The sequence below is a fragment of the Taeniopygia guttata genome, chromosome 32 (assembly GCF_048771995.1).
Source record: "Taeniopygia guttata chromosome 32, bTaeGut7.mat, whole genome shotgun sequence".
Lineage (NCBI taxonomy): Eukaryota > Metazoa > Chordata > Aves > Passeriformes > Estrildidae > Taeniopygia > Taeniopygia guttata.
This window is the reverse complement of record NC_133057.1, coordinates 721830-735994: the sequence shown is the minus strand read 5'-3', so window position 1 is coordinate 735994 and position 14165 is coordinate 721830. Positions and strand designations below refer to the sequence as shown.

At 44.3% G+C, this 14165-nt stretch overlaps 1 protein-coding gene across 1 annotated transcript in view; it reads right to left on the bottom strand.

Moving 5' to 3' along the window:
• Positions 1–14165, bottom strand: part of LOC121468487 (cohesin subunit SA-3) — a 40182-nt gene that overhangs the window by 25074 nt on the left and 943 nt on the right. Inside the window, exons 3-8 of the mRNA XM_072920525.1 lie at positions 12551–12624; positions 11547–11670; positions 9097–9195; positions 7568–7647; positions 4971–5078; positions 2591–2678 (exon numbers count right to left, since the gene is read on the bottom strand). Of these exons, the coding sequence (XP_072776626.1) occupies positions 2591–2678; positions 4971–5078; positions 7568–7647; positions 9097–9195; positions 11547–11670; positions 12551–12624 (573 nt within the window). The remainder of the gene's footprint in view (positions 1–2590; positions 2679–4970; positions 5079–7567; positions 7648–9096; positions 9196–11546; positions 11671–12550; positions 12625–14165) is intronic.

Here is a 14165-nt window from a genome sequence, read left to right as displayed (position 1 = left end):
CCAAAATCCCCTCAAAAACCCCAAAATCCCACAGGGAATCCACCAGGTACGCCGCGTGCTCGTGCAGCTGCGGGAAATTTGGGATCAAATTCCCGGAATTCCCAAAAAACCCAGAATTCCCAAAAATTCCCAGAATTCAAAAAAAAATTCCAAAAAAAATTCCACCAAAATGTGCCCAAAATCCCCTCAAAAACCCCCAAAATCCCACAGGGAATCCACCAGGTACGCCGCGTGCTCGTGCAGCTGCGGGAAATTTGGGATAAAATTCCCAAAAAATCCCCGGAATTCCCAAAAAAAACGGAATTCCCAAAAATCCCCCAAATTCCCCAAAAAAAACCCCAAAAAATTCCGTGAAAATGTGCCCAAAATCCCCTCAAAACCCCCAAAAATCCCACAGGGAATCCACCAGGTACGCCGCGTGCTCGTGCAGCTGGGGGGAAATTCGGGAAAATTTGGGATAAAATTCCCGGAATTCCCAAAAAAAACGGAATTCCCAAAAATCCCCAGAATTCCCCCCAAAAAAACCCCAAAAAATTCCGTCAAAATGTGCCCAAAATCCCCTCAAAAACCCCAAAATCCCACAGGGAATCCACCAGGTACGCCGCATGCTCGTGCAGCTGCGGAAATTTGGGAAAATTTGGGATAAAAATCCTGGAATTCCCAAAAAAAAACGGAATTCCCAAAAATCCCCAGAATTCCCCAAAAAAAACCCCAAAAAATTCCATGAAAATTCCACCAAAATGTGCCCAAAATCCCCTCAGAAACCCCAAAAATCCCACAGGGAATCCACCAGGTACGCCGCGTGCTCGTGCAGCTGCGGGAAATTCGGGATAAAATTCCCAAAAAATCCCCGGAATTCCCAAAAAAAACCAAATTCCCAAAAATCCCTGAAATTCCCCCCAAAAAACCCCCAAAAATTCCGCCAAAATGTGCCCAAAATCCCCTCAAAACCCCCAAAAATCCCACAGGGAATCCACCAGGTACGCCGCGTGCTCGTGCAGCTGGGGGGAAATTCGGGAAAATTTGGGATAAAATTCCCGGAATTCCCAAAAAAAACGGAATTCCCAAAAATCCCCAGAATTCCCCCCAAAAAAACCCCAAAAAATTCCGTCAAAATGTGCCCAAAATCCCCTCAAAAACCCCAAAATCCCACAGGGAATCCACCAGGTACGCCGCATGCTCGTGCAGCTGCGGGAAAATTGGGAAAATTTGGGATAAAATTCCCGGAATTCCCAAAAATCCCGGAATTCCCAAAAATCCCTGAAATTCCCCAAAAAAAACCCAAAAAATTCCATGAAAATGTGCCCAAAATTCCCTCAAAAACCCCAAAATCCCACAGGGAATCCACCAGGTACGCCGCGTGCTCGTGCAGCTGCGGGAATTCGGGATAAAATTCCCGGAATTCCCAAAAAACATGGAATTCCCAAAAATCCCCCAAATTCCCAAAAGATTCCCTGAAAATTCCATCAAAATTGCATCCAAAAACCCCAAAATTCCCCCAAATCCCAAAGTTCCCTTCCAGTCCCCCCAAATATTCCCAAATTTCCCTCTCAATTTCCCCCCCAAATCCCCAAATTGCCCAAATTCCCTTCACAATCCTCCAAAACTCCCAAATTTCCTCCCAAACTACCCAAATTTTCCCCCAAAATCCCAAAAGTCCCAAATTTCCCCACAAAATCCCCAAATTTTCCCAAAAATCTCTTCAAATCCCCCAAAACCCCCAAATTTCCTCTCAAAATCCCCAAATTTCCCCTAAAATCCCCCAATTCCCTCCAAAATTCCCCAAAATCCCCAAATCACCCCTGAATTCCCCAAATTTCCTCCCCAAAATTCTCTAATTTACCCCCAAATCCCTCGAACTTTCCCCCAAAATCCCCAAATTTTCCCCCAATTTCCCCGAATTTCCTCCCCAAAATCCTCCAAAAACCCCCAAATTCCCCCAAAACTCCCAAAATTTCCCCCAAAATCCCCAAATTCCCTTCAAAATTCCCCAAATCACCCCCAAATTCCCCAAATTTCCTCCCCAAAATTCTCAAATTTTCCCCCTAAATCCCCAAATTTCCTCCTTAAATCTGCAAACTTCCCCCCAATTTCCCCGAATTTCCTCCCAAAACTTCCCAAATTTTGCCTCCAAATCCCCAAATTTCCCCCCAAAACCCCCAAATTTTCCCCCAAATTCCCTGAATTTCCCCCCGGAATTCCCGATTTTCCCCGGAATTCCCACCCGGCTGTGCAGGAAGAATCCGGCCAGGCGCCGCAGGAAGCTCCGGTGGGATCCCCAAAATCCCCGAATTTCCCCCCAAAATCCCCAAATTCCCCCCTAAAATCCCCAAATTTCCCCCCAAATTCCCTGAATTTCCCCCCAGAATTCCCGATTTTCCCAATTTTCCCCGGAATTCCCACCCGGCTGTGCAGGAGGAATCCGGCCAGGCGCCGCAGGAAGCTCCGGTGGGATTCCCCAAAACCCCCAAATTTCCTCCCAAAATCCCCAAATTTCCCCCCAAAATCCCCAAATTTCCCCCCAAAATCCCCAAATTCCCCCCGGAATTCCCAATTTTCCCGGAATTCCCGGAATTCCCGGAATTCCCACCCGGCTGTGCAGGAAGAATCCAGCCAGGCGCCGCAGGAAGTTTCGGTTGTCGCCGGCGCCGTCCCCGAAGCGGCCGGGATCCAACAGCCTGAAACGGGCGGAAAAACGGGAAAAACGGGAAACATTGGGGAAAAAACAGGAAAAACAGGAAAAAACGGGAAAATTGGGAAAAAAAACAGGAAAAAACAGGAAAAAAACAGGAAAAATTGGGGGAAAAAACAGGAAAAAAACAGGAAAAATTGGGAAAAAAAAACCAGGAAAAATTGGGAAAAAAAACCAGGAAAAAACAGGAAAAATTGGGAAAAAAACCAGGAAAAAACAGGAAAAATTGGGGAAAAAAACCAGGAAAAAACAGGAAAAATTGGGAAAAAAAAACAGGAAAAAACAGGAAAAATTGGGGAAAAAAACCAGGAAAAAACAGGAAAAATTGGGGAAAAAACCAGGAAAAAACAGGAAAAATTGGGAAAAAAAAAAACAGGAAAAAACAGGAAAAATTGAGGAAAAAAAAACAGGAAAAAACCAGGAAAAAACCAGGAAAAAATGGGGAAAAAAAACCAGGAAAAAAAACAGGAAAAATTGGGAAAAAAAACAGGAAAAAACAGGAAAAATTGGGAAAAAAAAAACAGGAAAAAAACAGGAAAAATTGGGGAAAAAAACCAGGAAAAAACAGGGAAAATTGGGAAAAAAAACCAGGAAAAAACAGGAAAAATTGGGAAAAAAACCAGGAAAAACCAGGAAAAATTGGGAAAAAAAACAGGAAAAAACAGGAAAAATTGGGAAAAAAAACCAGGAAAAAAACAGGAAAAATGGGGGGAAAAAAACAGAAAAAAACAGGAAAAATTGGGAAAAAAAAACCAGGAAAAAACAGGAAAAATTGGGAAAAAAAACAGGAAAAAAACCAGGAAATATTGGGAAAAAAAACAGGAAAAAAACAGGAAAAAACAGGAAAAATTGGGGAAAAAAACCAGGAAAAATTGGGAAAAAAAACCAGGAAAAAACAGGAAAAATTGGGGAAAAAAACCCAGAAAAAAACAGGATAAATTGGGGAAAAAAAAAACAGGAAAAAACAGGAAAAATTGGGAAAAAAACCAGGAAAAAAGGAAAAATTGGGGAAAAAACCAGGAAAAATTGGGAAAAAAGACCAGGAAAAATTGGGAAAAAAAAAACGGGAAAAAACAGGAAAAATTGGGAAAAAAAACCAGGAAAAACCAGGAAAAATTGGGAGAGGATGGGAAAAAATGGGGAGAGAATGGGGGAAATGGGAAGAAAACAAAGAAAAAATGGGGAAAATGAGGGAAAATGGGAGAGAACAAGGGGATAACGGGGAAAATTGGGAAAAATGGGAATAAACGGGGAGAATGGGGAGAAAACATGGAAAAATGGGAAAAAACAGGGATGGGAGGGGGGAAAATGGAAAAAAAAGGAAAAAATGGGGATGGGAGGGGGGAATTAGGGAATAAAAAGGAAAAAAAGGGAAAAAAACAGGGATAGGAGGGGGAAAAAAAGGGAAAAAAGGGAAAAAATGGGGATGGGGGGGGAAAATGGGGAAAAAAAAGGAAAAAAAGGGAAAAAAACAGATGGGAGGGGGGAAAAAGGGAAAAAAAAGGAAAAAAGGGAAAAAAACAGGGATGGGAGGAGGAAATTTGGGAAAACGAGGCCTCCCCCCTCCCCCCACTCCCGAGGGATTGGGAAGGGCCGGGAGGAGAAAATTTGGGATGAGAAAATTTGGGATGAGGAAATTAAGGGATGAGGAAATTGCAGCTGCCGGGAGGGGCCCGGAGCCGATTCCCAGAAAATTCCTTCGGGAATGGGGGGGTTGGGATTCCCAAAATTCGGGACTGGAATTCCCAGGATTGTGGGGCTGTAATTCCGAAGTTTGGGGCTGGAATTCCCGAAGTTTGGGGCTGGAATTCCCAGGATTTGGGGCTGGAATTCCTAGGATTTTGGGATTGGGATTCTGTGGATTTGGAGTTGGAATTCCCAGATTTTGAGCAGGAATTTTGGTATTTCGGGCAAAATATTGGGATTTCAGGCGGGAATTCTGGAATTTTGGATGGGAATTCTGGGATTTTGGGCAGAAATTTTTGGGTTTTGAGCGGGAATTCCAGGATTTTGGTTAGGAATTCTGGGATTTCAGGTGGGAATTCCCAGATTTTGAGAAGGAATTCCCAGATTTTGGGCAGGAATTTTGGGTGGGAATTCTGGGATTTCGGGCGGGAATTCTGGAATTTTGGACAGAAATGTTTGGGTTTTGAGAGGGAATTCCGGGGTTTTGGGCAGGAATTTTGGGATTTCGGGTGGGAATTTTGGGATTTCAGGCGGGAATTCCGGAATTTCGGGCGGGAATTCCGGGATTTCGGTCAGAATTCCGGATTCCCACCTCTGGAAGAGGAATGTCCCGGCAGCCGAGGCGAGGGCGCGGCTGGAGACGAAAACCACGGGGAAAACGCTCCGGCAATCCTCGGGGGACAGCGCCTCCTCCATGCTCCTGGAATTCCCGGAATTCCCATGGATTTGGGAATTCTGGGATGCCAGGATCCCAAATTCCCTCTTTTCCCGCCCACAAATTCCCAAAAAATCCAGGATTTTGGGCACTCCTGCACCCGAAATTCCCAATTTTTCCCCCTTCCCAACCCCTCTTCCTCCAGGTTCCTTCAGGTTCCTGGGAATTCCGGGAATTCCAGGAATTCTGGGACTCCTGGGTCCCCAATTCCCACTTTTCCCACTCCAAAACTCAAAAAAAATCTGGGATTTTGGGCACTCCTGCACCCGAAATTCCCAATTTTTCCTCCTTCCCAACGCCTCTTCTTCCAGGTTCCTCCAGGTTCCCGGGAATTCCAGGAATTCCAGGAAATCTGGGAATTCCGGGACCCCTGGATCCCCAATTCCCACTTTTCCCAGTCCAAAATTAAAAAAAAAATCCGGGATTTTGGGCACTCCTGCACCCGAAATTCCCAATTTTTCCCCCTTCCCAACCTCTCTTCTTCCAGGTTCCTGGGAATTCCGGGAATTCCTGGAATTCTGGGACTCCTGAGTCCCCAATTCCCACTTTTCCCACTCCAAAATTCAAAAAAATCTGGGATTTTGGGCACTCCCGGACCCCAAATTCCCAATTTTCCCTCATTCCCAACACCTTTCCCCCAGATTCCCAGGAATTCCCAGGGAATTTGGGAATTCTGGGACTCCTGAGTCCCCAATTCCCGCTTTTCCCACTCCCCAATTCCCAAATTCCAAAAAAAACCCCAAAAATTCTGGCACTTTTGGACACAAATTCCCAAAATTCCCCCATTCCCAACCCCTTTTCCACCACGATTTCCCCCAAATTCCAAAGAATTCCCAGGAAATCTGGGAATTCTGGGACTCCTGAGTCCCCAATTCCCCCCACCCCCAAATTCCCAAAAAATCTGGAATTTGGGCACTCCTGGACCTGAAATTCCCGATTTTTTCCCCATTCCCAACCCCTTTTCCACCAGGAATTCCCAGAAATTTGGGATTTTTGGGACTCCTGGACACCAAATTCCCGATTTTCCCCCTTTTCCACCACAATTTTCCCCAGATTCCCAAAATTTCCAGGGATTTTGGGAATTTGGGACTCCTGAAGCCAAATTCCCAAATTTCCCAGCCCCAAATTCCCGGATTTTGGGGGAATTTGGGGCTCCCCAGCCCCACTCCGGCCCCTCCTTCCCATTTTTCCCAATTCCTGGAATTCCTGGGGCTCCAAATTCCCGAAATTCTGAGCTCAGAATTTGGGATGAAGCCACGGGAATTTGGCTCTTCCGGGGGCCACACCCAAATTCCCTCATTTTTAATGGGAAAACAAAATTTTAATTCCCACAAATTCCCTCCCAAATTCCCTCCCTGAGCTCCAGAAAATCCCCTGGAATTTTGGGATGCTCCAAAATTCCCAAAAATCCTCCCAAAATCCCCCCAGAATCCCCCAAATTCCCCACCAGGAGCTCTGCTGGATCCTGGGGAATTTTGGGATCCCCCAGGAGCCCCCAAATCCCAAATTCCTGATCCCAAATCCCAAATTCCTGATCCCAAATCCCTGATCCCAAATCCCAAATTCCCCAATCCCAAATTCCCCCCTCAGATCCTGAATTTTCCATCCCAGGCTCCCAATTTCCCAAATTCCCAATCACAAATCCAAAATTCTTCCCCCAAATCCCCAAATTTCCAATCCCAATTTCCCTCATCCCAAATTCCCAATTTCCCAAATCCCAAATTCCCCCATACAGTTTCCCTCATCCCAAATTCCCAAATCCCAATTTCCTCCCCCCAAATCCCCAAATTCCCAATCCAAATTCCCAATTCCTCCCCCCCAAATTCCCAATCTCAAATTCCCAAATCCCCAAATCCCCAATTTTCCAATCCCAATCCCCAAATCCACAATTTCCCCCCCCAAATCCTGAATTTTCCAACCCAAATTCCCAAATCCCAAATTCCCAAATCCCCAAATTCCCCCCTCCCAAAATCCCCAATTCCAAATTCCCAATCTCTAATTCCCCAAATCCCCAATTTTACAATCCCAATCCCCAAATCCACAATTCTCCTCCGCAAATCCTGAATTTTCCAACCCAAATTCCCAAATCCCAAATTCCCAAATCCCCAAATTCCCAATTTCCCCCCCCAAAATCCCCAATTCCAAACTCCCAATCTCTAATTCCCCAAATCCCCAATTTTCCAATTCCAAATCCTCAAATCCACAATTCTCCCCCACAAATCCTGAATTTTCCAACCCAAATTCCCAATCTCAAATTCCCAAATCCCCAAATCCCAAATTTTCCAATCCCAAATCCTCAAATCCACAATTCCCCCCCCCCAAATCCTGAATTTTCCATCCCAAATCCCAATTTCCCAATCCCAGATTCCCGAACCATTCCCAAACCATTCCCAAATTCCCGAATTCCCGCCCAATTCCCGAATTCCCAATCCCGAATTCCCGAATTCCCAAATTCCCGAATTCCCAGTTTTTACCTGTCCAGCTCCGTGAGCAGCTTCAGCGCCTCCAGCGCCACCTCGGGCTCCTTGTCCTGGGCCATGGCCACCAGCCGGGGCTGGAATCCCGAAATTCCCGGAATTCCCGGAATTCCGACATTCCCAAAAATCCCAAAATCCCAAAAAAAATCCCCAAAATTCCAAAAATCCCGAAAATGCAACCATTCCCAAAGATCCCAAACACCCAAAAACTCCCCAAATCCCCACAGCTCCTGGGCCATGGCCACCAGCCGGGGCTGGAATCCCAAAATTCCCGGAATACCCGGAATTCCAACATTCCCAAAAATCCCAAAAATCCCCAAAACCCCGAAAATTTAAAAAAAAAAAAAAAATTCCAACAATTCCCAAAGATCCCAACAATCCCCACAGCCCCTGGGCCATGGCCGCCAGCCGGGGCTGGAATCCCAAAATTCCCGAAATTCCAACAATTTCACAATTCCCAAATTCCCAATCTCCCCCCACTTTTCCCTATTTTTCCCCATTTCCCTAATTTTTCCCTATTTTCTTCCCATTTTTCCCCAAATTTTCCCATTTTCCCCCAAATTTTCCCATTTTTCCCCATTTCCCCCAATTTTCCCATTTTCTCCTCATTTTTTCCCATTTCCCCCCAAAATTTTCCCATTTTTCCCCATTCTTTCCCCATTCCCCCCCCCATTTTCCCATTTTCCCCAATTTTCCCATTCTCCCCCCCATTTTTCCCAATTTCTCCCATTTTTCCAATTTCCCCCCAATTTCCCCTATTTTTCCCTCACTTTTCCCCCATTTTTCCCATTTCCCATCTAATTTTTCCTATTTCCCCCCCATTTTCCCCATTTCCCCCCAATTTTTCCTATTTTTCCCCCAATTCTCCCATTTTCCCCCATTCCTCCCCATTTTTCCCATTTTCCCCCATTCTTTCAATTTTTCCCCATTTTTCCCAAATCTTTCCTATTTTTCCCCATTTCCCCCCATTTTTCCCATCCTCCCCCATTCCTCCCCCATTCCCCCCCCATTTCCCCATTTTCCCCCCCATTTTTCCCATTTTCCCCAAATTTTCCCTATTTTTCCCCATTTTCCCCCCCAATTTTTTCCCCATTTTCTCCCCATTTTTCCCAATGCTCCCCCCAATTTTCCCCCATTTTCTCCCCATTTTTCCCCCAATTTTTCTCCCACTTTTCCCATTTCCCCCCATTTTTTCCCATTTCCCCCCCAATTTCCCCATTTTTCCCCATTTTACCCATTTACCCCCCATTTTCTCCCCATTTCCCCCCCCAATTTTCCCATTTTTCCCATTCTCCCTCCCAGTTTTTCCCATTTTTCCCCAATTTCCCCATTTCCCCCCCCCAGTTTTTCCCATTTCCCCCCCAATTTTCCCAGTTTTCCCCATTTTCTCCCCATTCCCCCCCCCAATTTTCCCATTTTTCCCCGTTTTCTCCCCCTTTCCCCCCAATTTTCCCATTTTTCCCCATTCTCCCTCCCAGTTTTTCCCATTTTTCCCGTTTTTCCCCGTTTTTCCCCATTTTCCCCACCTTGAACCTCTCAGTGAACAGCTCCAGGTTCGGCGCCATCTCCGGAATTCCGTAAATTCCCCGCAGGGCCCGGACACAGCGCAGCCGCACCTCCCCGTGCTGGGACAAAATGCCAAAAAAACGGGAATTTAGGGCCAAAAATAGCAAAGAAAAGGGAATTCAGGGGGAAAATCCCCAAAAAACCAAATCCCCCAAAAAAACCCCAGGAATTCAGGGGAAAATCCCAAAAAAATATGGGAATTCAGGGCAAAAATCCCAAATAAAAACAAATCCCTCAAAAAACCCAGGAATTCAGGGAAAAATCCAAAAAAAAAAACGGGAATTCAGGGGAAAAATCCCCACCAAAAAATGGGAATTCAGGGGAAAAATCCCAAATAAAAACAAATCCCTCAAAAAACCCAGGAATTCAGGGAAAAATCCAAAAAAAAAACGGGAATTCAGGGGCCAAAAAAAAAAAAAAAAAAAATCCCCAAAAAAACCCAGGAATTCAGTGGAAAATCCCAAAAAAAACGGGAATTCAGGGCCAAAAATCCCAAAAAAAATGGAATTCAGGGCCAAAACCCCAAAAAAAACCAAATCCCAAAAAAACCCCAGGAATTCAGGGAAAAAATCCCCCAAAAAAACGGGAATTCAGGGCCAAAATCCAAAAAAAAACCCCAAATCCCCAAAAAAACCCAGGAATTCAAGGAAAAATCCTCCCCAAAAACGAGAATTCAGGGGACAAAATCAAAAAAAAAACCCAAATCCCCAAAAAAACTCCAGGAATTCAAGGAAAAATCCCAAAAAAAAAGGGAATTCAGGGGCCAAAATCCCAAAAAAACGGGAATTCAGGGGAAAAATCCCAAAAAAACCTCCTGGGAATTCAGGGGAAAAATCCCCAAAAAAACCAAATCCCACAAAAAAACCCCAGGAATTCAGGGAAAAATCCCAAAAAAAACGGGAATTCAGGGGAAAAATCCCCACCAAAAAATGGGAATTCAGGGGAAAAATCCCAAAAAAATCCAAATCCCCCAAAAAACCCCAGGAATTCAGGGAAAAATCCCAAAAAATCCCAGAAATTCAGGGAAAAAAATCCAAAAAAACCCCCTGGGAATTCAGGGGGAAAATCCCCAAAAAATGGGAAGTCAGGGCCAAAAATCACAAAAAATGGGAATTCAAGGCAAAAATCCCCCAAAAAAACAAATCCCCAAAAAAACCCTGGGAATTCAGGGCCAGAAATAGCAAATAAAATGGGAATTCAGGGAAAAAATCCAAAAAAAAAAGGGAATTCAGGGGCAAAATCCCAAAAAAATGGGAATTCAGGGGCCAAAATCCAAAAAAAAAACAAATTCCCCAAAAAAAACCCCAGGAATTCAGGGGAAATTCCCAGAAAAACGGGAATTCAGGGCCAAAAATCCTAAAAAACCGGGAATTCAGAGAAAAAATAAAACAAAAAATGGGAATTCAGGGCAAAAATCAAAAAAAACCCCAAAAACTAATCCCAAAAAAAACCCAGGAATTCAGGGGCCCAAATCCCAAAAAATGGGAATTCAGGGGCCTTAATCCCCAAAGGAATCGGGAATTCAGGAATTCAGGATTTCTCCCATTTTTTCCCATTTTCCCCGGATTTTTTCCTTTTTTTTTTCCATTTTTCTGTGATTTTTTCCCCGTTTTTTTCCCTTTTTTCCCATTTTTTCCTCATTTTTTCCCATTTTTTCACCATTTTTCCCTATTTTTTCACCGTTTTTTCCCGTTTTTCCCATTTTTTTCCCATTTTTTCCCCACCTTGTCGTGCAGGGTCCAGCCCAGGTACTTGAGGTGGCTGTGGGTCAGGAAGGAGCCAGAATTTTCCCATTTTTTCCTCATTTTTCCCATTTTTTCCCGTTATTTCCTGTTTTTTCCCATTTTTCTGTGAATTTTCCCATTTTTCCGGGATTTTTCCCATTTTCCCAGGATTTTTTCCCACCTTGTCGTGCAGGGTCCAGGAAGGAACTGGAATTCTCACATTTTTTTCCTCATTTTTCCCATTTTTTCTCCATTTTTTCACCGTTTTTCCCCATTTTTTCACCGTTTTTCCCCATTTTTCCACATTTTTTCCCGTTTTTCCCCATTTTTCCGGGATTTTTTCCCACCCTGTCATTCAGGGTCCAGCCCAGGTACCTGAGGGGCTGTGGCTCAGGAAGGAACCGGAATTTTCCCATTTTTTCTCCATTTTTTCACCGTTTTTCTCCATTTTTTCACCGTTTTTTCCCGTTTTTTCCCGTTTTTTCCCATTTTCCCGGGATTTTTCCCCACCTTGTCGTGCAGGGTCCAGCCCAGGTACTTGAGGTGGCCGTGGGTGGGGAAATAACCGGAATTTTCCCATTTTTTCCTGATTTTTTCCCATTTTTTCACCGTTTTTCCCCATTTTTTCCCCATTTTTCTCCATTTTTTCACTGTTTTTTCCCATTTTTCCCCATTTTTTCCCCAACCTTGTCGTGCAGGGTCCAGCCCAGGTACTTGAGGTGGCTGTCGGTCAGGAAGGATCCCGGGAATTTCCTCACCCACAGCCCGAGCTCCTCCATGCAGATCCCGCGGATCTCGGGCACCACGTCCCTGTCCCCAAAATCACAAAAAAAACCCCCAAAAATCAAAAAAAAAACTCCCTCAAATCCCACTATAATCCAAAAAAATCCCACCAAAACAAAAAAAATTTAAAAAAATCCTAAAATTCCACCCAAATCCCCCAAAATCCAAAAAAAAATTCTACCAAAATCCTAAAACATCCAAAACATTCCCCCCAAAATCCAGTAAAAATCCACCAAAATCCAAAAAAAATCCCACCTAAATCCCACCAAAATCCAAAAAAAATCCAAAAAGTACCAATATATTCCCTCAAATCCCACCAAAACAAAAAAAATCCCCCAAAATCCAAATCCCACCTAAATCCCACAAAATCCACCCAAATCCCCCAAAATCTCAAAAAAATCCTACTGAAATCCTAAAAAATCCCCCCAAAAATCCACCAAAATCCAAAAAAATCCCACCTAAATACCCCAAAATTCAATCAAAACCCTAAAAAATCCCACCAAATCTTTCTAAAATCCCCCAAAATCCACCTAAACCCCCCCAAAATCCCCCCAAATCCCCCCTGCCCCTTCTTGCTTCATTTTCCCCCATTTTCCTCCTCTTTTTCCCCATTTTATTAAATTTCCCCCCATTTTCCCTCTTTCCTCCTCATTTTCTCCCCATTTTCTCTTTTTTTTCCCATTTTCCCCATTTTTTCCCATTTTCCCTCAGTTTTTCCGTATTTCCTTCCCATTTTCGCCCATTTCCTCCCCATTTTCTCCCTGTTTTTCCCCAATTTTTCCCCGTTTCTCCCCATTTTTACCCATTTTCTCTGTTTCTCTGCCATTTTCTCCCCATTTCTCCCCATTTTCTCCCCGTTTTTCCCATTTTCCGGGATTTTCCCCCCGGAATTCGGCCGTTCCCTCACCGGTAGCGATGCACGAAGACGCCCTTGAAGATCCCGTTCATCAGCAGCTCCAGCTCCTCCTGCTGCTCCTGCAGCTGCAATTCCCGAAATTCCCGAAATTCCCAAAAAATTCCACCCAAATCCCACCCAAAATCCATCAAAATTCACCAAATCCCACCCAAAATCCATCAAAATTCACCAAATTCACCAAATCCCACCCAAATCCCGTTCATCAGCAGCTCCAGCTCCTCCTGCTGCTCCTGCAGCTGCAATTCCCAAAATTCCCAAAAAATTCCACCCAAATTCCACCCAAAATCCATCCAAATTACCCAAATCCCACCCAAAATCCATCCAAATTCACCAAATTCACCAAATCCCACCCAAATCCCGTTCATCAGCAGCTCCAGCTCCTCCTGCTGATCCTGCAGCTGCAATTCCCAAAATTCCCGAAATTCCAAAAAAATTCCACCCAAAATCCATCCAAATTCACCAAATCCCACCCAAAATCCACCCAAATCCCGTTCATCAGCAGCTCCAGCTCCTCCTGCTGCTCCTGCAGCTGCAATTCCCGAAATTCCCAACATTCCCAAAAAATTCCACCCAAAATCCACCCAAAATCCATCCAAATTCACCAAATTACCCAAATCCCACCCAAAATCCATCCAAATTCACCAAATCCCACCCAAAATCCACCCAAATCCCGTTCATCAGCAGCTCCAGCTCCTCCTGCTGCTCCTGCAGCTGCAATTCCCGAAATTCCCAAAAAATTCCACCCAAAATCCACCCAAAATCCACCCAAATTCACCAAATCCCACCCAAAATCCATCAAAATTACCCAAATCCCACCCAAAATCCATAAAAATCCACCAAATCCCACCCAAATCCCACCCAAATCCCGTTCATCAGCAGCTCCAGCTCCTCCTGCTGCTCCTGCAGCTGCAATTCCCAAAATTCCCAACATTCCCAAAAAATCCCACCCAAATCCACCCAAAATCCATCCAAATTCACCAAATCCCACCCAAAATCCATCAAAATTCACCAAATCCCACCCAAAATCCACCCAAATCCCGTTCATCAGCAGCTCCAGCTCCTCCTGCTGCTCCTGCAGCTGCAATTCCCAAAATTCCCGAAATTCCCAAAAAATCCCACCCAAAATCCACTCAAAATCCATCAAAATTCACCAAATCCCACCCAAAATCCATCCAAATTCACCAAATCCCACTCAAATTCCAACTCAATCGCCCAAAAATACCCAAAATTTCACCCAAATTCCAGCAAAATTCTTTCAAAATGCCACCAAAATACCAATAAATCCTCAACTCCCAAAAATTCCACCCCAAATCCCCACAAAATTCACCAATTTTCACCTAAATCCCCCCAAAATTTCACTTAAGAGCCCTCAAAATCCCCAGAATTCCTGAATTTTCAATGAAAATTTCCAAATTCTCACCTAAAACCCCCGAAATACCCAAATTTTCACCTAAAACACCCTGAAATCCCTGAATTTCCACCCAAAACATGAATTTACACATTTTTTCCCATTTTTTCCTGGTTTTTCCCCGTTTTTCCCATTCCCCCCCATTTTTTCCCATTCCCATTTTCCCTGTTTTTCCCCCCTTTCTCCATTTTTTCCCTA